Source organism: Lontra canadensis, unplaced genomic scaffold (assembly GCF_010015895.1).
Source record: "Lontra canadensis isolate GAN:19392208 unplaced genomic scaffold, GSC_riverotter_1.0 scaffold86, whole genome shotgun sequence".
NCBI classification, from domain to species: domain Eukaryota; kingdom Metazoa; phylum Chordata; class Mammalia; order Carnivora; family Mustelidae; genus Lontra; species Lontra canadensis.
In genome coordinates, this window is record NW_022631080.1 from 676,958 (window position 1) to 701,272 (window position 24,315).

Consider the following 24,315-nt stretch of genomic DNA (forward strand, 5'->3'; position numbering starts at 1 on the left):
TTCACAGGAGAGGAATGATTTGACCTCTTTAAGACTGAAGCCTTGTTGTCCTTTATTTTTCCCCAAGATAGCAAGGATTCTGGTGAGTTTTTGTGTTGGGCTCCAGGAATACCAGAAGATTTGGTTCAAAACTTTTCCTCTTCCCTTACAACCTTTAATAGATATATCTGCTCCAGACCTCCTGGACCAAGGCTTTTTAATCAGTCTCTTTCCCTTGATAGCTGGCCTAGATTAAGTTCTACAACACAAACTCTCACTTTTTACCTTTTGAGAATAAATCCTTTTGTCCTTAACTCACATTGCAAATGAGCTCATTCCATTCCTTTTCTAATTTTTTTCCTAGACATTTCCTGCTCAGATTTTCTCTTTCCAAGTCAAATTGTACCCATGTTGACTAATCCTTCAATTATTCTCTCTCGTCTGCCTATTTCTAGCTCATTAAAACATTAGCACTCTCTAAAACCTATATTTATATTCATTATGCATACATAAGAAATCCCTTTTCTGGACAAAAGGGCTATAAGGAGGCTACATGTAAAATTGGAACGGGGGATATTCATCAAATCAGAATATATCCTGTGAACCTTGCTAAGTGAAAGAAATCAAGGGCCAAACAATGAGAAGCCTTCTTTGCTCGATTCCTCTCAAATGAAATACTCTCTACCTTGGATTTGTACATAGCCTCAGAGACAATGTGCATTCACACTAGTTGTGATATATTTTATAAGAGATATATACTTGGTCTTTGTCTGCAGTTGCTGACTCATAGTTCCCAAGACTCTTGGAATTTTCTGGGTGAAGGGTGATAAAGGCGAGTTTTGTTATGTTAATGAGGCGACTTTTGGAAGGGCAAGATGGAACCTTGTCACCAGAGATATAACCTGTCTTTAGAGGGTTAGAACTTTCAGTCTCCACCCCTCCCCCAGACTTGGGGAGCCTGGAGAGGAGAGAAGCTGGGGGTTGAATCCAATAGCCAAAGATTCAGTCCATCATTAGTATGTAATGAAGCCTCCATAAAAACTCAAAAGGCCAGGGTCTGGAGAGCTTTTGTGTTGGTGAACACATGGAGGTGTGGCGGGGAGTGGTGCTCCTAGAGAGGTCATGGCAGCCGCACACCCTTCTCACATACCTCACCCTGTGAATCTCTTTCATCTGGATGTTCCTGAGTTCTATCCCTTTATCATAAACCTGTGATCTTGGACGTAAAATGTTTCTCTGAATTCTGAGAACAGCTCTAGCAAATTAATCAAACCTGAAGACGAACTTCTGGTTTATAGCCAGTGGGTCAGAAGAAGTACAGGAAACAATCTGGATTTGTGACTGTGTTTGAAGTCCAAGGAGGAGGTTGTGGAAACCTCCCATCTATAGTTGGCTGGTGAGAAGCACTGGTAAAAGCCAGGCTTGCGACTGACATCTGAAGTGTGTAGGGTGGGTGGGGGGGCAGTCTTATAGGCCTTTACCCTTAACCTGTGGGATCTGATGCTATCTATGGGTCAACGGGGTCAGAACTGAGTTGAACCTGCTGGTATGTGAGAATTCCTTGGTGCTGTGTGGGAAGCACTCCCCTCCATGGAAATTGGACTCAGGAACCTCATTTACTAGTCTATAAAGAATATCTCATTTCTCTTCCTGTGGAATTAGTTTCCTCCTTCCACTCTAGTCTTACCATTCCAATTTACCACAACCATAGGTCACGTTTCTGTTGTTGTTGTTGTTGTTGTTGTTATTTAAATAAATCTTTCTCTTCTGTTTAGAATTTGAGCATCCCCAAGCCAGGATTCAGTCTTTCTCCTCTTCCTATTTCAAATGCCTAGTGTTTGTTAATAAATATAGGAAGGAAGGCTACAGCCATAGTAAATCGGATTGGGTCACTTCTTAGCTCAGAACCCTCCCAAGTCTTCCCTTCTTAGGAAGAAATTTCAAAGGTTTTTAACAACAATTGACAAGACCTGACGTGGCCTGGCTCTTGGTTGTTCACTGACCTCCTTACCCTTCACCATCTTGCTTCCTCAGATTCAGTCCTACTGAACTCCTAGTTGTTTCCCAAACCCCACTAAGCTTACTCCTCATCTCAGGGTCTTTGATATTTACTGTTTCCTCTACCTGGAACCCTCTGTATCTGCCTGGTTTGTTCCCTCACTTCTCTACTCAGATGTCACCCACATGACCACCCCATTTTAAAAAGTTCCCTTCCCCTATCACCTCTAGCCTGCTTTATTCTTCTCTGTCAAACTTCTTATGACCTGACTGCCTTCTCCTATTACAATTGAAGCTCTGTGAGAGAGGACTTTTCTTTCATTGACTGCAGTTTCCCCAGTACCTAGAACAGAGTCTGACCTATACTGGTCATTGAATGGACTAGTTGAATGACAGAATGAATCAATTCTTAGCTGGCTGAAAATAAAGTAATGGTCATAAGTTTTCCAAGACATTAGACTAGGCACTAGACTCAGTTCTTTCCTATTGTATTAGAGAGGGAATAATCTTCAGCATGCCCAGTTAGTCATTCAATCAAGGCATATCCTGTACTTATCTCCAAGATGTTGGATGAGTGACATTAAAAAAAAAAAGGAATGCATGCCCTTTATCCTTTTGGTGCTCACACTCCAACCCATTTCCTTTTATGATCTATTTTATCGACTGTCCTTCATTCTAACTCTTGTCTGTCATTTGTATGTGTGCTGCTGGACGTAAGGTATAAGGCAAGAGGCTGACGTAACCTCATGCTGTCCTCAAAGTCCTTACTCATTAATGGAGGTCACAGGGTCAGATGTCTTAAATAATGATCATCACTACATACACTGGACAAAATCATCAAGTTCATAATAAAAGCAAGAGTAAATCTAATCACCCAGTGATAAGAATGAGCCCATTACAATGCCTTTTCCTCAGATGCTTTGAAATGACTGTGAGTTACATTGTCTTCTCACAAATGGGGTTCCCCAGGTAACAGACTCTGAGACAATGTTTAAAGAGCAGGGTATTTAGGAAGGTATGCCCTTGTGATCAACACCTGTGGAAGAGAGAAGAAGGAAGCAGGAATGGTGACCAAGAGAAGTCAAGCTAGGATGCAGGCCCAGTGACAGTCTCAGTGAATCCCACTGCAGCTCCTGAAGTAGAATGTTAGAATTCTCCTGCATTAGGCCAAAATGGCCAGGTCTTTATTCTCCTGCAGCCATTGGGAACTACCCTTCGAAGGGGTGTGAGCCTGGGGGAGTCAGCTGAAGCAAGTCCCCAAAGGACAGATAGCTGAAGGTTGTCTGCTGAGGATACTCCTCTTCACTGCATGGGACCGGGGAGTTGTAAAAAAGTAGGCTCAAATGACTCCTCGCACACAGGCCATTCTACTTAGTCTTCCATGTGACCCAACTACCATGGCTACACATTGTCCAGGAGTCAGGTATACAGGAGTGGTTCTCAGCCAGGGACAATTTTGACTTCTAAAGGAAGGCATCCAGAGACATTTCCGGTAGTCACAACTGAGAGGGAGGGTGCTACTGGCATGGAGTGGGGGAAGGCCAGGGATGTTGTTAAATATCCTATAGCACACAGCACAGTCTTCCCAAAAAAGAATTGTCTAGATCACTCAGTCAAGAAAGCCTGGTTTCAATATAAACAGATTGTATATACGTGACCCAATCAGATGCTCTTTCTTGGAGAGGTTGATTGCAACATACAGAGAAATTTAGATGGTTGAAAGTAGGAAAGTTAAAAAAAAGTTATAGGGCTAAAGAAGAAAACAGAAAGCACAAGGCAGTTGAAACTATAAGGACAAGGTGGAGAGGAGATAGGAGAGGGAAGCTATGATACTGTGGTAGTTTGAGTCTACAGCAGTAAAGCACATCAGGAGAGAAGCAAACACGCTTCATAGAGATTGCCATTCCCCATCTTCCCTTATGTTTCCAGGGATTCCCCTCATCACATAAGTCTATCCCCATTCCTTACAGCTCAAAGGACACAAAGCTCATCTGCAGTAGAATGAAATCAAGAAGACTATTACTGCTGATATCTAAAAGTATATTAAAAAATTCAAGAGCATTATTTTTCTAGAGAGGGACAGGGGAGAGATAGAGGGAGAGGGAGAGAACCTTAAGTAGGTTCCATGCTCAGCATGGAACCCGACCCAGGGCTTGATCTCAGGATCTGAGATCATGACCTGAGCCGAGATCAAGGGTCAGATGCTTAACAGACTGAGCCACCCAGGCACCCCTCAAGAAAATGGTTTTTATCTTATTTTATGTTATTTTATTTATTTTTTAAAGATTCCATTCATTTATTCGAGACAGAGAGAGTGAGTGAGCAAGCATGTGCTGGGCTGGGGCAGAGGGAGAGGGAGAAGCAGGCTTCCCGCTGAGCAGGGAGCCTGATGCAGGGTTTGATCCCAGGACTCTGGGATCATGACCTGAGTTGAAGGTAAATGCTCAACCGACTGAGCCACCCAGGCTCCTCAAGAGAATGGTTTTTAAATTAGCAATAGTTTATGTAAGTCTACAAAAGAACAAAATGCCTTTATCCTCACCTCAAAGTTCTCACCAAAAAGTATTTTGTAATCCCAAGCTGGTTGTGTTCTGAAAATGGAAAACATCCAAATGGAAAAACTAAAGTAATGATTTTTGCCCACAGGGATGTGATTCCACCATTTCTGTTGTGCAAAGCTTTGTATTTTGGAACAGATGACAAAATGTTACCTTAGGCCAAACTCACAAATGCCTTCATTTTCTGGAGAGTGTAAAAATATACCTTTCAGAGCCAGCATTCTGCTAAAATAGTGCCCATGTATCATGACACTGGCTTAGCGCTATGGTGCTGCTCAGTGTCCTAGGTCCCCTTGAGGCCCAGAGAAATCCGTCATGATAAGGAAAACAAGAAAGAAACAACCATTTGCTTAGTTTCTGCCATGTTACCAGACTAATCTCTAGGAAGGTATGTGGTGGAGCAGTGGTTGTGATCAAGCTGAATGTCACTATTGGCCTCTACTGTCAGATTATGCATGGGGTAGCACAGTAGTTTCATCCAGTCTGGGAGACGTTAATGCTGTTGGTGTCCCCCTTAGAACTCTCTCCCTGCTGAGGCACCCATCACCAGCTGCTATGAGTGTTGATTGCTATGTGTCCATTGGCCTCAGCTTCAAAAAACCTTCCTCAGTGAAATGGGAACTGTTTTCCCCTGCTCCCCAGAAACCCACAGCCAATGCCTGACTGACAGGGGGAAACAAAGACCCAGCTCCCTTCCTTCAAAATGAGGCCAACTCTGTGGCACGCTGTGTGTTCCAGAGTGCCCTGCGGGGTTAGGCCAAAGTTCGTCTCCACTTCCTTGCTTAGCTTGACTCCATCACCGGCATAATCCCCACCACATCCTCCCTCTCTCACTCCACTTTACCCATGAGCTGCTGTTGAGGCAAATTACTTGTACAAGAATCTATTTCCATGAAACATTACTGAAGGCTGTGGTGACCGACCATCCCCATACATTCAGCACTGAGATTTCCCGAGGTGCAGGAATCTCACTGTTCGAACCAAGAACATCCCAGACAGACACACCAGGACCAGTGGTCATCCTAACTCAAGGCAGATGTATATTTGGATCTTGAGCTTTGTCTCCACAACTTTGGGTAATCGGAATAACACTGATTTGGTGGTGTGCTGAAAAACCAGCTACACACACACACACACACACACACACACAAAGTCTTGATTTGCCATATTTGCCAATTTTGGTGGGGTCTGTAGTACACTATCGCTGATTTCAAGCTACCAAAGGTCACTTTAACAACCAGCTCACAATTGCTGTGTATTTAACAACTGGCTCTTTCAGGCCAGTACAAGCCAGCTCCAGTATACAAATTCCCACAGAAGAAACAGAACTTTCCAAAGCTTTCTCATGTGTCCAAATAAATGGATACAGAGGGCAGAAGATGCAAAACTTTGTTACTGAGCTTACTCTGAAGCAAATGAATCTAGGTCTTTGTAAAGAATATAAATTTGAGCTCAAGGAGAAATGGCCACAGAAATTGGTTTTGAGAAAAGAGTTTAATTATTATCACTGTGACTGCTTCTTGTGGGCCTCTGGAAGGCTACCTTTGAACTTATGGAGCTGTTACCAGCATCCCTGATAACTTACAAGGCATTTGTCCCAAATTCCCAACACTTGCGACAGCTTGTGACTGCTGAAGAAATTGGCCCAAATTATTTTGCCCTGAGATTTTTCCCTGATAAGGAAGCTTTAGGTTGAAAATCATCTCACAGTGTAGCTGTAAGCTTCTCCCTGACATATCACAATGGCTTCCTTAAGACTCTTTGAAGCTTTAAATTATTGGCCTACTTGTATTTCAAATTCATCCATCCCCTGAGGACAATGGTAGCATAGATTGGAGCACTGTTAAGTGAAATGTCAGCAATTATTAGATGTGCTTAAAGTTTTTCCCCCCCATCTTCTTTATTAAGTGTGTGAGTGGGAGGAGGCTGTGGGGTGTGGGGATACAGGGATGAAGGTTTGGTAATTCTCAAAACGGAAACAAATTTTTAGTCCGATGTAGCAAGGGGAAACGGTAAAGGCTTGGATTGTTTTAAGGAGACAAAGAGTTAACCAGGGATTTGATTAAGGCACTTAAGAGGATAAAGCCTGCAGGAAATAAGTGATCAATTCTTTCTTTTTACAGTGTCTCATAATCTGAGAACAAGAATATCACTCAATGAAACTCATAGCTTTTAAATTCAGAACAAACAGTAAAAAGAAAATTTGTTCTAGAGTTCCATAGCCATCAACAGAGGGTAAGACTATAAGAGGTCAGTGGGTCAAAAGCTAGAGAATAAAAATCTTTACTATTATTGTTCCTTTCCTTTATCAAATTAATACACATTTATTATTAAAAATCTGCAAAGGTTAAAAAAATGCAATAGCTCTTTGCATTCTGATGGTTTTCAGTCTTGTTGTTAGGTGTCCCCTTCTGTTGTTTTTATTTTCTAATAGAGTTGTGATCATACTGTAATTGTGAAGTCTGATGTTTTTCCTTAATATACGGCACAGGAGAGTTTTATGAAAAGGACCATGTCAAGTTCTGAATGTTATTAGTCCTTGCTCAGAGGCAACACGAAAGGTCACATTATTTATTGAGTGTCTACTAGGTGATAGTCACTATGCTAAATCTCATGCCACTGTGTATTAGCAATGTCAGGAGGAAATTTACTTCTTCTTTTCGATATAAAACATAATTCACTCTGTAAATGATTTCACCGAACATCTACCAAGTACAGTTACCATGTTAGATGCTGGAGAATATAAACCCATCATGTCCTAGCAGAGATTAGGGTCTGCTCATCAATTAATTACTCAACCATTCATTAGTTGTACAAATAATAATTGAGTTTGTATACTGTGAAAAACTCTGCCCTTTCAGATTAGATTCATCAAAAATATCTTTGGGAAGGAGAGGAACTAGTTACACACAATTAAAGACAAAAAAAATGAACGATACTTTCACATCTAGTTTGACTCTAATAGGCAGATATAAACTTATACTGTCAAGTTGATAATGATAATGACACTAATGATAATAGCAATCACTTATATATCACTATGTGTCAGGTACTGTTCCATATATTTTAAGTAGGCTCCAATACTCAGCATGGAGCCCAGTGCTGGGCTTGAACTCATGACCCTCAGATCAAAGCCTGAGCTGAGATCAAGCATCTGTTGCTCAACCGACTGAGCAACCTAGGTGACCCTGTTCTATATATTTTACATAAAATATACACACAGTCTATGTGTGTGTGTATATATATACATACGTAAGTAACTATTGGATCTTCAGTATAACCCTATGAGGCAATGTTACCATATTTTATTGAATTCAAAACTTCATTGGACATTAGATACAATCTGATTTCAGGACTTTTATAATTGTGGCAAGGGAGTATGTCTCACATTTGATAAAATGTTACTATTATTTTACAGATGAAGATAAGGAGATGGAGTATCTGACTAGTACTTGAACCCTGTCAGCCTAGTTCCAAAGGCTAAGGTCCCAACTGAGATAACACTTGACACAGAGGCATTCAGAGAAAATTCAGGCTCTGTAAATCAACTTGGTATGGCCCAGGCCAAGAGAAAGAGAAGAGAGAAATCTGCAGATGAACTAGATGATTGTGGGCTTCAGTGTTGTTATCAATGGGTAAGGCCGTGTGATATCTGGCTTGCGAGTCCAGAAACTGGGTTCCAGTCCCACATCTATTACAACCACGTGTGTGACCTTGGGGATGTCATTTTATCTTTCTGCACATATTCTGTCTTCTGTAAAAATAAAGGTAAGGGTGGTGTAATTCAGTGCCTTTCAAATTTTTTGGACTGCAACCCACAAAAGGAAAGCATTTCACTTTCTGTTGTAGCACACACATATGCACGTGCACACGCACCCACCTAACTGAAACCAAAGTGTCAAAACAATACTTAATGTTGCTTGTGAAATGTACTCTGATGTTTTCTCATCCCTTCCATCCCATTAAAAAATTGTTGGTTGCAAGTCATTAAATTGATTTCATACTCACTAATGAGTACTTTGAAAACAACTCATATAGACACTCCCTTAAGCCTCTCTCCAGTTAGGAAATTCTACAGCATAGGGGACTCCTGGGGTGGGGGTGGGAGCCAGAAACCTCAGGAAAGAGAAAGTTGACCCTTCTGCCTTATAAATAACTCATTTTCTTTTTAATTGGATCGTGTTCTTACTACCTTCAGCAGAAAGTTCTCATCATTAAACCATTTGGCAAATACCACTTTAGGGCAAAGATTCCTATACTTTATTTCATGGCACGTTCAGTGAGAAGTTAATTGGTATGCCTGAAAAAGACTTCTCTAGCCATATAAGTACGGAGAAGAGCTACTGACTTTATCCTCTTCTTAGTGTTTCCATGTAGAGTAAAAGTTGCAACAATTTCAACAACAAAAAAGAAACTTTCTTACCTTTATAAGCTACTGTTTTTTTCCAATCTTATTGACCCCAAAGTGATTTTTTTCAAGGAAGAGTTATTAACATCATATAGAACATTAATGTTCTGAGGAATGTGGTTGGGAAATGCTACTTTGGGGGTATTCTAGAACTGGTAAATTATTTTACGTTTTTATTTAAATTCTAGTTAGTTAATACACAGTGTTAAAGTGGTTTCAGGTGTACAATATAGTGATTCAGCACCTCCATACATCAGCCCATGCTCACCACAAGTGCCCTCCTTAATCCCCGTCACCTCTTTCACCCATCCTCCCACCCACCACCCCTCTGGTAACCATCAATGTGTTCCCTAGAGTTAACAGTCTGTTTCTTGGTTTGCTTTTCTCTCTCTTTTTTCTCCCTTTTGCTTTTCTGTTTTCTTTTCTTTCTTTTAAAGATTTTATTTATTTATTTGATAGATCACAAGTAGGCAGAGAGGCAGGCAGAGAAAGAGTGGGGGAAGCAGGCTCCCTGCTGAGCAGAGAGCCCGATGCGGGACTCGATCCCAGGACCCTGATCATGACCCGAGCCGAAGGCAGAGGCTTTAACACACTGAGCCACCCAGGCGCCCCTTCTGTTTTGTTTCTTAAGTGGTATGGTATTTGTCTTTCTCTGACTGACTTATTTCACTTAGCATAATACTCTCTAGCTCCATCCATGTGGCTGCAAAATGAAAAGATTTTGTAGAACTGGTAAAACATTAAGGCAACTCTAAGTTCTTCTCACTCTTACAGAAGGGTTTCTACCTTATTCAAATATATAGTTATCCTTGGTGAAGTAAAACTTAAACTACAAGCTCAGAGAACCAAGAAAATTGACACAAAAGGATCTCAGTCTCCTTAAAAAAAAAAAAGCTTTTAAATTTTTGAGGATAAATTCTTGAAGATAATTTTAAATGGACAATTTTCAGACTACTATTCCAGTAAATACTATAGTACTTTCTTGATCATTGACATATGAAGACATGGGCACTGTACCTTCTTACTATATATTCTTTTTAAAAAAGATTTTACTCATTCATTTGAGACAGAGAGAGCACAAGGAGGGGGAGAAGCAGAGGGTGAAGAAGAAGCAGACTCCCCACTGAGCTAGGAGCCCGACGTAGGGCTCGATCCCAGGACCCTGAGACCATGACCTGAGCCGAAGGCAGACTCTTAACCCACTGAGCTATCCAGGCACCCTCCCCTACTATATACTTAAATACATGTATTAATGCTAGCAGTGTGATTCAAAATTGTCTATAAACATAATATATTTTATATATATATAAATTTATACAATTTTTAAAAATCACACTATTACCAATTTCTCCATTTTCTTGGTTTAAGTTATTGAAGTCAATTACAAGTGGTAGAGGGGCTCCTGGGTGGCTCAAGGAGTTGAGTGTCTGACTTTAATTTTTGGCTCAGGCCATTATCTCAGGGGCATGGGATCAAGCCCTGGGACAAGCCTGGTCTTGGGCTCTGTGTTCAGCTGCAAATCTGCTTGGGGTTCTTTCCTTCTTCCTCTCCTTCCCCCTCTCCTCCTCCTCCTGCATGCTCTCTCTTTCTCTCAAATAAATAAATATATGAAATCTTTTAAAAAGAAGTGGTAGAATATTGGGGTGTCTGTCTGGCTCAGTCTATGGAGAGTGTGACTCTTGATCTCTGGGTCATGAGTTTGAGAACCACACTGAGTGTAGAGGTTACTTAAAAACAAAATCTTAAAAAAAAGTGGTAGAATACTAATGCTAGAATTAAAGGTAAGCTAGTGTCTAGCAATGGATAAGGGTCATATTTTACAATGTTTTTCTCTTCTCATTTCTCTCAGATCTAAGATAAAAGGAACAACTTCTTTAACAAGTAGAGATTGGGCCACCAAGAAGAAACAGTGAATACTTTAATTTAGTAAAATCCTGCCTGTCTCTACTGAGAAAAACACAAAGACAGTTGGTAATATAATTTTCAAAGGGGAATGTGTGTGTGTGTGTGTGTGTGTGTGTGTGTGTGAGAGAGAGAGAGAGAGAGAGAGAGACAGAGAGAGAGAGAAATAGAGGAAGAAGGAGTGAGAGATAGTGAGCATGTTTGGGGGGGACAGTTAGTGGCTCACATTTGCTTCTCTTTGTAATTTCTAAGCCTCAGAAATCATCCTATTATTATTCCTAGTAACCTGGAAGTGAAGTACTAGACATTCTGTCAATTCAAAATCATTTAATATGGCCTTAGTGGTATTTTTTTCAAACATATTTTTCTTCGTTTGAGGGGGAAAACTGTTTTGCTTTCACAGAACACAATTTAACAGCAAGTAAATGACATCAGAGATACCCTGCCTCAAATGTGGGTTTGATGGGGCACCCAGTTTCGGGATCTGGTCTCTGAAGGTCCATGGGCCAGTACATATCAAAGCCATACAAAGGTAAACATCCCTTAACAGAGCAGTTCTGCATTTAGGCATTTCTCTTGTAGAAAGAATAGGAGATGTTTGTAAAGGTGCACAAAGGATGTTAGTCACAAAGTTGGATATAGTAGTGAAAGATTTGAAATGACTTTAATATTGAGTAATTCAGAAGTGTCTCGGTAAATCCAGCACAGCCTGAGAAGGGAATACTACCTAGCCATTTAAGAAATTATTCTGTAGAGGAATATTTAAACACACAAAAATATTTTTATTACAGTTCTAAGGGAAAAAAGAAGGTCATAAAATGGTAATGTGTTTTTATTCCTGTTTGGTTTTAAAATAAGGGAATCTGAATTCACACGCATACACACAACCCCTGAGAAAAAGACAGAAAGTATATGAAGTCCATTTTTTATGGTGGTTCTCTCTGAGCGGTGGGATTATGGGTAATTTTTTCCCTTTGTACTCTCTGCTTTCCAAAATTTCCTTCGGGGGGGCATATATTAATTACCTCTGTAATTTAAAAAAAGGGCAACACAAAGAAATAGTCTTCATTCAGTCTTTAGTCTCGCATCCTAGTTCTAATATCCTTTACACCAAACCAGTATTTTTTGATATTCACAAGCAAAGCTTCTAAGCATATATTGATATTCCACATGAGTAAGAAATTGGTGACTCCTAGGGCTGGCTCCATTTAAGCAGGTATATGAGTGTCATTCTGAGCATCTGTGTCTATTAGCCTGACCTTTCTGGAAGTGGGCACTGGTGTGATATTGTTTAAAAGGTGTAAAGATGCTCCACCTGGCTCTTCAAAGTTCTTCCCTCCCAAGTCAGAGATTATGGCTGATGTTCTACCAACAGATAGTCATTCCTCAGACTTATGGCTTTTCACTCTATTAAAATGCAAATAACACAGGAGAAGTACACATTAAACTTTACCTATCACCTGGATTAAATAACATATCATTTTCTGAAAAGAAGTTTTAATGGGGAAGACATGGGAATTTGGGTGGGGCAGGCAGACAGAATAAAGGATGAATGAATACACCTGGCATCTGAGGAGTAATTAATATTCATAAGAGTGATATTTTTGTTTATGGCTTCTGAGTCGCTTACAAATATGTTATCACGTTTAATCTCAATGAAATCCAATAGAGTGGCAGTCACCAAGGTGACTTAAGCAGACCAGAGATGTGGATAAGTACAGAAGACAAAATACTCAGGCCTCATCATTATCCTAGAGGTACTCCTAGAAACGATGATTCCACTTGATCGTGTACATAGCTTTCATCTGCCCATCCTTTCTGCCCATCCTAAGCATGTGCGATACTGTCCAAATAACGACTGCATGCCGATAGTAAGGTTAGACCCAGTCAAGAACGTAAGACAATTTCTTACTCAATACACTGTCTATGTATAACAAAAATGACTATTGCCTTCTAGGAATTTTTGTTCTAAAGGACAAGAACCAATCAGAGATACATGAAAGTATCTAGTCAAATACTTTAAAATGTGAGCAAAGGGGCACCTTGGTGGTGCAGTAGCATCCGACTCATGGTTTTGGTTCAGGTCACAATCACAGGGTCATGGGATCAAGCCCCGGGTCAGGCTCCATGCTCAGCACGGAGCCTGTTTAAGATTCTCTCTCCCTCTCCCTCAGTCCCTCCCTACTGGGCATGTGTGCTCTTTCTCTCTCAAGTAAATAAATCTTAAAAAAAAAAAAGCGAGTAAAGATCTCTTTCTCAACCTATGGGAAATGGAAAACAAAGGAAAGAATGATAAAATGACAATAAAAGAAGGTGGCAGGAGGGTGAAGGGCAATCATACAGAATTACTTCCTGTCTATAAGACACATAAATTAAACAACAGTCCAGTGTTGTGCCTAGAACAGACTCTGGAACCAACCTGGGTTTGAATCCTGGCTGTCAGTCAATCTCTGTATGAGTGTGCCTCAGTTTCCCCCATCTTTAGAATGGGTATAATAATAGCATCTACCTCAGAGCATGCTATGAGGGTTAAATGAGTTCATATTTGTAACATTGCCAGGCACAAAGTAATTGCCTTAAAATGATGGTTAGGCCCTCATACATACACATGTATGACAAGAACTATGCCAAAATGTTAGCAGATGTTAAACTCCATGTGGTAGAAATATGGCTTTTCAAATAGAAAAAAACCCTCAACATCTACACTTTTGTAATCAAAGGAAGAGTGGTAGAAATTAATAACATCAATCAGAGGACAACAGGTGCTTGACAATTTAATATGTACTGTTATATTAATAGGATGTTCCAATGGTAAACCCTCCATTACCTAAGGCTGTTACTTTCAGTATTTATTATAAAATATGTAATATTTATAAATACTATATATTAATAATATAACCAGTGACACAAATATAATCAATAAAGGAGTAAAGCTTAAGTAAAGAGAATGAAGACTGGTCAAGGATAAAAGAGCAGTGAGAATAGTTAGGGAGAGGAAACCCAACAGGCTGAGCTTCCAACTTGGAGGCAGAAAGTATCTAATGAATTACGTAGAGATAAAGAATTATAGATTCCCAGGAACACATATTGAATGATCCCGTCATAATTACACAGTATCCTAATTACCAGCTTACGAAGTGAACCGCTATAAGCAGAACTAAAGATTCAAAAATATTACCAAAGTTAGCACTCGAGAACACACTGCAGGAAACAATTATGCATTAGCTGAAGACTGGACAAAATGATCTAATCGGACCGCCTCTCCCAACCCTCTAGATTCTCCCCCCCCCAAGTTGTATCTCAGAATGATTGCACGCCTCCAGTGCACTTGGCAGAGATGATTGTAATTCAGCTCTTCATTCTTTGCTACCAAGATGCAATGAAGACATTAAGCAATGAAAGGTGACAGCAACTTACTGGAAAGGAAGTGCTGGGACGCAGGCCCAAAGTCCCTGTGGGCTTCGTGCAGCTGCCTGATGCGGTCCTCAACAGCCACCTGGGAGGAAGAGGAGAGAAATGATGTTCTCTCATCACATATAATGAGGAGCAATTAAAAACAATGTACCCTTTTTGGTAAGATCTTTTGGGCCTCAAAAGCTGGAACACTAAAGCAACAATTTATAACCCCGGTTTTAATATCCGCTTACCATAGATGGCCTCTGAGACCCATTTTTATCAAACCAAGGCCAAAGAGAAAGGATTTGCTTTCTTGATAATGTTATAATGAGATTTCCCCCGCCACACTCTACTCATTGGCAGACACAAACGAACTACTGCTCCAATGAGCACCGTCGAAAATGCAAACTCTAAATCTTCCAGGCAGAGGTTAGGGAGGTTGTCATTCCCTGTTCCACACGATGGCTAAAGGAGCTCAGAAAAGCCATATGTTTTTTAGTCTGTTGTTTGGACTCATGTATTTTGGAATCCTATTGATGATTGATGGATCACTGAGTGATAATTAACAAGTAACCAATAGTTGATTTTTACTCAAGTATCAAAGAAGTGGAGGCAAGGCTTAAATACAGGCTACAGGGGAGAAAATGAGATCAAAGAAATTTTCAGATTTTAGTTTTTAGGAGACTTGAAAATTAGTAGGAAGTATATCTTTAGGTGGCATGAGATAAAAATTACCAATCTTTTTTTTCTCTATTAGGTTTTTCTGTAATACATGGACACCGTCCTGATAGCTTAGTGAATTCCATTCTGGGTGGGGAAAAAGGAAGAATTTTACAGGTGAAATGGTATACTTTGCCATCTGGTATTCTGCCAACGGGATATTAGTGGTGACCCCAGGTCTGTAGGCTCCATAAATCTGGATCTTAATTTGGTTCTGAAAAGCCCATGCTAAAAAAGGGGTTGATCAGTTCTTGCCCAAAGCCAGCAAACCTTGAGTGGGTTTGCTCCTATGGTGTGGATAATTCCCAGGAGATAAAATGAGTATTAAATGGATCAGAAATCTGGCTCAGGTAGTCTGGTCTAAAGCTGACTCCGACCTTACACTATCAGTCAAGGGCCTGACATAGATTGAGAACAATCTTCCTTTTTTACCTTCCCCTAGCCTTGCCCATCTTTGCTGGGACCAAATATTTGGCAAAGCATGTGGAGTTCCAAACAGTGCAGGATTTGCTTCACTGTTACACTCACGAAAGCGTGAAGAACACTTCAAACCTCCTTCCCAGTCGTCTGACCCTGCATTACCAGCCAAACTCAACCTGCCCATCCTGCCACATTCCATCCAGTGTAACGCTTGTAGGACTTGTTCTTGCTGTTCCTCCTCTCTAGACTGCTCTTCTTCCCCTCCTCTTCCAGTTCAGGTCTTTCCTATATTTATACGCCCCCTTTTTGAGTCCCCCAGGGTTAGAAGTGATTGCTTCCTCAGCATCCTCATAGCACATGGTTTCCACTTGGAGCACATCTATCCTACCATCTGTTTTAGTCGCATGGATGTGAGTATCTCCCACAATGCACTGTGGATTCCTTGATAGTTGGGACTATTCCGGGCTTACCTCTCTTGCCCTGTGCTCCCCCTGGCAGGATGCCGTGAACGCTGAACAACGTAAATGGTAACAAAGGTTTAATGACTGGTTGAACAAACTAATGTGTATGGCTGACTGATAGAGACAGACAGATATGTGAGAATAAATCAGAATGTGTATTGACACTGACTACACTGTACAAGCCCCTGGGCATATTGTTCTATTGTTAACTTTCCTCATCTGTAAAATGGGACAACGGTATGCCATACCTCACAGAATTTTTGTGGGAAATAGCTAGGACATGTGATATGTTTGGCCTGCTTTCTTTCACATGGTGATTACTGAATGAATGCTAGCAACTACTGTTATGTTGCCTTATAATTAACATATGGAGAGGAATAGGTTATTGCGGGCAAGGCAATAAATGTGACCAAAAATGGCTAATATGTTTTTAATATTTATTTATTTGAGAGAGAATGTGTGCATGAGTGGGGGGAGGGGCAGAGAGAGAGGGAGAAGAGAATCTCAAGCAGATTCCATGCTGAGTGTGGAGCCTGATGTGGGGCTCCCTCTGAGATCATGACCTGAGTGGAAAGGAAGAGTTAGATGCTCAACCAACTGCGACACCCAGGCGTCCCCCCAAAATGGTTAATATTTATTAAGTACGCTGTTCATGGTAATATGAATTAACTTATTGAAGTTTTCGCAGTAACTCGGTGGTAAGAATTCATAGTATCTGCCCACTTCACTGATGTTGGAACTGAAGCATGAGAGGTTAAAAAACCAACAACAACAACATTTGAGTAACTTTAAATAGTAAATTGGCAGAGCCAGGATTCAAATTCATTTTGGCTCATGCTCTTAACTGCTATTTTAAGGATTAAAGTTGAAAGGCAAGTATTTTATCCATATTTAATCTGCAGCTGGCCTTTCCATTTACTAAACGCAGAACAAATCTGGTGTCCACAACTATGAAAGTTTAGACATTGGTATATTTCATGACCTAATGCAAGGTCAGTTCCTGGTCATAAAGAAGGTGATGCCATAAGATTATAGAGAACACATGCAAATGAATGTTTGGAATATATAATTGTTTCTAAATGCAGAATGGGTCATTTTATGAACAAATTAATCAAGAGATGATTGTGAACGTTTGGGGGTGGGAAAGATGGGATGAGGAGGTCACTGGGGAGTGGACAGTAATCAGAGATGTTTTCACATCCTAAGAAAGAAATCCCAAGGGGAACATGTGATAGAGGGGCGTGACCATGTCACAGGCCCTGTTCTGGGCAGTGATGTCGGTAGATTCAGAGCGACCAGGCGGAGACAGATTTGAATCCATTGGAGGCCACTTATCTCTGAGGGGTGCTTTCTTCTTAACTAAGGAGACCTCCAGAGGTAGTTTCCAGTGTACACCCAATATCGTCAAGAAATGAAAAGGAGACAGAAGTGAATTCCCATCCCTATAACTCAAAGTTAAGAAAATGCATGAGAGAGACTGAAATTAAAGCTGTGTCATGAAATGAAATGAAAAATTTAGGAAATAGTCTTAGAATAACTAAAGAGGGTGCCTGGGTGGCTCAGTGGGTTAAGCCTCTGCCTTCGGCTCAGGTCATGATCTCAGGGTCCTGGGATCGAGGCCCCCATCAGGCTCTCTGATCACCAAGGAGCCTGCTTCCCCTTCTCTCTCTGCCTGCCTCTTGTGATCTCTCTCTGTCAAATAAATAAATAAATAAATAAATAAATAAATAAATAAATATCTTTAAAGAAAAACTAAAGAATTAAGCATACAATATTTCTTTTCACAGATTATCTTTGGAGAAAGGTATTGCATGGATTGAAAGCACTGGTGAATAGACAAAGACATCGTTTTCAGAAAGAGAAAACTTTGAAGTGTAGCTTCCTACTGTAGCTACAGCGTAGCTACAGTGTAGCTACCTAAGAACAAAGGCACTTTATTCTGTGAGCAATTAGGCAAGGAAATGAAATCTGATCAACTTCTGCAACAATAAGCCCCATGCATTGGACCTTTCTAACTGGCTGCGTTTTGAACCAATTGCAAGTCCTCTATATAGACTGGGGAGCAAAGCCATAATTGATACACTGGCACCTTGCATTATGGCAGAATTCCTTTTTTACTCGGTTAATTCTCTGTTCATTTGACAAGTATCTGTTCAACCCGAAAGAGATGCACAAGGAGCAGACGCTAGAGTCTCTGGTTTTGGGACACATAGAGGTTTGGAGTTGAGGAAGAGGGAGGGGTAGGCCAAGGAAAGGCCTGGGATGAAACATGGCTGTTGCAGGGGACAGTGAGGCACAGTGACCTAGGTGTCTTGGAAGCAGAGTTCGAAAGCAAGGCATTTCAGACTCCGAGGCTCAAGATTTCCCTGGCAAGGCCAAGGGAACCAGGGAAGATGTCTGCACAGGGACCCATGATTTGACAAGCAGCTCGGGTTTAGGCAGTTGAGTCTGGCAGCGAGGCCTTAAACAGATTCAAGAGGGACTGGAAGGTGAGACCAGGCAGAGTCTGTTGCTATCATTCAGCTGTGGGGTGACATGTGTTGCATTAAGACTGTGTGGCCTGGGGGCACCTGGGTGGCTCAGTGGGTTAAGCCACTGCCTGTGGCTCAGGTCATGATCTCAGGGTCCCGGGATCGAGTCCCATATCAGGCTCTGCTCGGCAGGGAGCCTGCTTCCCTCTCTCTCTCTCTGCCTGCCTCTCTGCCTGCTTGTGATCTCTGTCTGTCAAATAAATAAATAAAATCTTAAAAAAAAAAAAAAGACTGTATGGCCTGGAGTGGGAGAGAAGGTGCAGATAAGGAGGTGTTTTGAAAGAAGGAAGAACTGATTAATTTTGGGGCTGGAACTTCATTTTGGAAGAAGCAAAGAGAACGTACATATGTCCAGTGTGGAAGACTGGGAGGATAAGGATACTGCTGATGGAAATCCCAAAAGTGGGGGGATGGCATATGGCTGGATGAATTCATATGGAACATGATGTATTTGACCTAACTGTGAGATTTTAACTGGAGGTGTTGAGTAGAGCCAGTTGGAGATGAGCAATTTGTCTGTCATTAAAGGCAGGAAAGGCAAGTGAGAATAAAAGGGGTGGGAGGAGCTAAAGGAGTATAACCAGATTCTTCAAAGAGATAGTTTCTTCTGAATTAACAGGCAACACCTCTGTTTTCTTTCTTTCTTTTTTAAAAGATTTCTTTATTTTAGAGGGGGTGAGGGGCAGAGGGAAAGGGAAAGAGAGAATACTCAGACCTCCCACTAAGCCTGGAGCCAGACATGGAGCTCTATCCCATGACCCCGAGATCATGACTTGAGCTGAAATGAAGATTTGGCTGCTTTACCGACTGAGCCATACAGGCGCCCCAACCTCTGTTTCCTTTTATAAAAAGAAATACAAGTATAACATCTTTCGGGAAGCATACATCCTGTTTCCACTATTAGATCATAGATCCTGAAGGCTTAGAACTGGAAGAATCCTTATCTATTGATACACAAGGGTCTATTCTTTAGAACTATCCCAGATGGGCAAAAAACTGCCATATGCTCCTTGAGTACTCATAATCTAGTTTGCAGTATTCCTTAGTAAAAGCATGTCAGAGAAAATTTAAAAAGGTCTTTTTTTTTTTTTTTAATACACTCCGTGAGGACAGGTACATATCTTTCTTTCCCTACTATATCCCCGGTGACTAGCACAGTACTTGCACATAGCAGATACTCTAATTATTACTCTAATTATTAGTTGAACGAATTAATGTACAGTTTATTCAAGAAGTGTCACCCTAACAACTGCATTTTGCATGAAGAATTCCCTATTGTGTGATTCCCGGCACAATTTTTGGAAAGACCTCCCTTCTCCCCCCACTCCCTTCCTCCCTCCTTTCTTTCCTTCCTTCTTGATGTTCAAAGTTTAAAAAAGAAAATCATTGGGGCTCCTGGGTGGCTCAGTGGGTTAAAGCCTCTGCCTTCCACTCTGGTCATGATCCCAGGGTCCTGGGATAGAGCCCCGCATCAGGCTCTCTGCTCGGCTGGGAGCCTGCCTCCCCCTCTCTCTCTGCCTGCCTCTCTGCCTACTTGTGATTTCTGTCTGTCAAATAAATAAAATCTTAAAAAAAAGAAAATCATTTAGAATGATTGGGCCTACAATATTGGACTCAAAAAATTTTAAAGTAATAATATGCAAGGCAAAGCAAGAGCCCAAACCTCCTTCCTATTTGTTTTGTTCAAATTTTTAAACAATCATATTCGAGAGCTATGAGGACTATATATTATTCACCTTCGCTTTCCCATTTCAGATGAGTTCTGTAGGCAGTCTACTGTTTGCAGAGACTTTCCTTCTTTCATGCCTTTAAAAAATGTTTCTTCATTCATTCAAAGGATACTAGAAAGCAAGTTACTTGCTTATGAAGATACATTATCTTATTCATGGTATAGCACAGGGCCTAATACCTGGGAGATGGTCAATAAGTAATTGATAAACGTGATGAATGAAAAGACTTTTTGAGTTCCTGTTATCTTTCAGGCACTGTGTTCAGTATGATTATGGTAGATCAGAGAGCAAAATTTTGGGGATAAGGAATGAACACCAAGTCATTCAACTAAATTGATGATAACACGTTCTATTCCCAGCTTTGACTATTTACCAAAGCTCAGTCCATTCCACCATGGGTTCTGAATGACATCCTTATTTCATTTTTTCCCCAAATTACTTTAAATTAAAAAGAAGAAAAAGGAGAGATCATAACACTAGGGCTCCAAGAAATGATTTCAAGTAAATTTATCTAAATGCAAATGTTACTTAACTTTATTTTCAATTCTCAAGGGCTTCCACTTTCTCTTTTGACTTGTTAATCACTTTTATGTTTTCATCTTCACTGGAGGTTTAAGGAGAGCCAAGGGGTCCTGCTGATGTGGGAAGACACTGCTCAACAACGTGATTTCTGCGGAGCATCCAAGCTTTCTAACGGGTGCATCATGCATCGATTGTGTTTACCCCAGTCTTGGGAAAAGATGTAACTGGGCCCGTACATTTCCATTTTCTGGCTTTCAGTCTGTCTAGACCTTAACTAAATATCCATAGGCATACAAGAACGAGACTTCACACCTACACTAACGAGCCTGTTAAAAACAAAAAACAAAAAACAAACAAAAAACAAAACAAAAACCCTTTCCTGTGCCTTGTGCTGTGGTGATAGTGAATAAACCACTCACACGTACACAAATGACTCTCTATGGTCTATTCATGAGGTTTTTTCCCTGAAATTTTGCAGTTTTCTGTATGCATGTGTCTGTGTTGGGGAGGCCTTCATAATTCATTCTTACTTCCAAATCCTTACTTGTAAAACTCAAAAATACATGCTCAATCATCGTCCTGGAAGCTCTTGAGATGTATTACAGTTTCCGTTAAACTCCTTCTAACTAATTATAATCCTTTTCAGGTAAAACCCATTGTTCTAACTCTGATTTATTTTGAGTTGTGCCTGAAAAAAGAAAAGAAAAGAATGGTCTGAGACAAGATTTGAAAGGAGAGCTTGTGATAGGTACAGTTCTGTGGCAGAACCATCCAGGCTTGTTGAATGCAAAGATAGCGGCTGAGTTTTCTTTTCCTTCCGGTTATTTATGTGTTTTTTTGACATTGAGAAACCTTTGAGTTAAAAAGAGTTTCTGGAGATTGGCTTCAGAATAGATCATGGGGAAGCAACCAGGGCTAACAGAGCGCTCACTGTGAGCTGGGGCATAATTATTAGCTGATTTTGGGTGATTTATAGCACGGACGCTAACAGGTGCCATCTCAGACCATCATTCATCCACTTCTCTTTATGTTCCTCTCTCACAGCATTTTTGCCCCTTCTGTTGTACATTTCTGTGTCGATTCCCTTCTTTCTTCATTCTGATTTCTTATTCTCTGTTTTCCCTTTCTTTTCTCCTCCATTCACCTCTCCACTTCCCACTCGCCCTCCCCAGCGGAGTTCTGTACAACAAACCGTGACTAAAATGAAAGGGCTGTCCGCCTCTGCTGGACAGGTGAGGCATGCTGTCAGTCGGAGCCTAGCCTAGAGCCAGCTGAAGGGCAGCAGAACTTGCCACCCCCAAACATGCCTCTTTTGCATAAGAATTATTTAAGCTCCTTAGTTTTTCTGAAACTGCAGGCAGACACTGGGGAAGCCCTGAAAACAGCAGAAGTTAAGTTTTTTAAAGAGATATTTACATTTATAAGGGAAATCTGCATTTTAAGGGCGGCTCCTGCTGGCCTTGGAAAAAAGAGAATGACTAAATCTCTAAGAAATAAAAGTGAAATCTGCATAAGAACCTTACCCTTGTTTGCTGTGGCAGGCTCCCCTACCTGACCCACTCCATCCCCAGGCCCCAACATCTCCCTTTTGTCTTTAGCTGCAGGTGCTATTAGAGGTGGTAGCTGGGGTCATTTCCAGGAGTTACTCAGTTTTCCTTGGTCTCTCCCTTGTATACATGTTATTTAACTTGTTTGCCTCTCTCCTGCTCATCTGTCTTTTATTATGGGAGGTCTCCACCAAGAATCTAGAAGGATAGCGGAAAAATTATATTTCCTCTCCCACATAGCCCATGGCTTCTCCAGGAATATGATTCCCCTTGTTCTTCTTTTTTTATTTTAAAGATTTTATGTATTTGTTTGACAGACAGAGATCACAAGTAGGCAGAGAGGCAAGCAGAGAGAGAGAGAGAGAGGAGGAAGCAGGTTCCCCGCTGAGCAGAGAGCCCGATGCAGAGCTGATTCCAGGATCCTGAGATCATGACCTGATCCGGAGGCAGAGGCTTTAACACACTGAGCCACCCAGTTACCCTCCCCTTGTTCTGATGGACTCCTCCATCTGTTGGAAAGTATGGGAGGACAAACGCCAAGTCCTGGGTCCATCGTTAAGCCTTCAGCTTTCCCCTCACTGATTTCTCACGCATACCTTGGAGGTGTGTTTATTGGTTCTCATGCTCATGCAACTGCCTCTTTCGGTGATAATGGAGTCAGGTTATATCAACATTGAGTTGACTTCATAGAACCAGGCATCTTCAGGGTATCATTAATTTTAGTTTAGAAACGCAGCAATCAGCCTCCTCTCCTGCTTCATTTGTCAAAATCTTTTGTTTTGGTTACATCTACAGACTGTGAGAAAAAAATGTGATGGGAAGGGAAGAGATCATAGGAAGCATTAATTCTGCCTTTTTTTTTTGGTCTCAAAGAGATAAAAGTTGAATTACTTTGCTATATACTGGATGCCGATTTTATCTTAAAAAGATAGGTTCCATTTTAAAAGCTTTCCTAATGTCTGGCATGATTTGGAGCAGGAAGTAAAGTCAAGTGGCTCGCACCTTGCAACACCATTATGTTAAATCATTTGCATATCAGCCTCTGCTACTTATTTCTGAGCTTCTATTTATTCCACGTTTGGAAGATATCATTCTCACAGAAATTTCCCGAGGCCATTGTCTCATTCCTTTCTAGGGGCATTTTGGGCCACAAGTAGCAGAAGGCTCACAGGGTAATTACATAATTATCACTCCTGGTATTAGCACACGGGAGTGTTCCCAAGGACCAGAAGTGTCAATTTGAAATAATTATCAAGGGACCATATCAGAACTGGTATCATGTGAAAAACAGACAACTTGTAAAGCTGCCAGCAGATTCATCCTGAAATATGAAATCAGGAAGACAGATGAAAAAAGATACACCTCCAGTAATTACACATTTTTTCTGTTTCCTGGTGAAACTCTTCTATTTTGGGCAATGACACGCTTGTCGATTTTCAGTTCGTTCTACTAGTGACCTTCATAATAATGGTCAGCAGGGAGAATTTGCTCAAACATGCACACAACTCTCCTTAACCAAGGAAATCCACATTCCTTAATTCCCACACTACCTGCAGCATTTCCAAAGCTCCCTGACCTTGGCTCCCTTCACAGTCAATTTGACCACATATCCGAGAACCTTGTCTGCTAGGAACCCCTGTTTCCTGTTCCCAGCTCTCCTCCCCGCCGCTGAAAAGCGCCTTTCTCTTGGCTCACTGATGCAGAGCTGCCAAACCAGTATCAGGTCGGTTGGTTACAAATCAATAAACCGGAAGATCTCATCTACTGCGCTTCCAAGTCCTGCAACAGTCGGTCCTTCTCCCTCCTTTGCATATCAGAAAACAAGGCACAAGCTAAAGAAGGAAGTACACTCCGTGTTTTTTAACAAAGCACAGAGGCTGGTGCAATGCCCTTCTATTGTTTCTTGGTATGGATTTGTCAGAGCTGGAGTTAAATTGGACGTGTCCTCACTCCCTCTGTCTCTAGTCTCACTGCCTGCCTGGGCTGCTTTACACTCCCCGGGCTGAGCACTCTCTTACTCCCCCCAACCCCCAGCCTCCCGCCCCCCTCCTTCGCGCCATACCTTCACTCCAGCTTCGAGGTGGTTTCTAAGCTCCTTGGACAGTCCTAAGACTTCCCTGAACTATTGGAGATATTTTCACTT

The 24,315-nt window shown here is 41.2% G+C and overlaps 1 protein-coding gene across 4 annotated transcripts in view; it reads right to left on the minus strand.

Moving 5' to 3' along the window:
- The window catches only part of DMD (dystrophin), a 2,197,254-nt gene that overhangs the window by 214,488 nt on the left and 1,958,451 nt on the right, over positions 1-24,315 (minus strand). For all 4 annotated transcript variants that reach the window (XM_032883124.1, XM_032883125.1, XM_032883122.1 and 1 more), the window contains exon 61: positions 14,263-14,341. In XM_032883124.1, the coding sequence (XP_032739015.1) occupies positions 14,263-14,341 (79 nt within the window). The remainder of the gene's footprint in view (positions 1-14,262; positions 14,342-24,315) is intronic.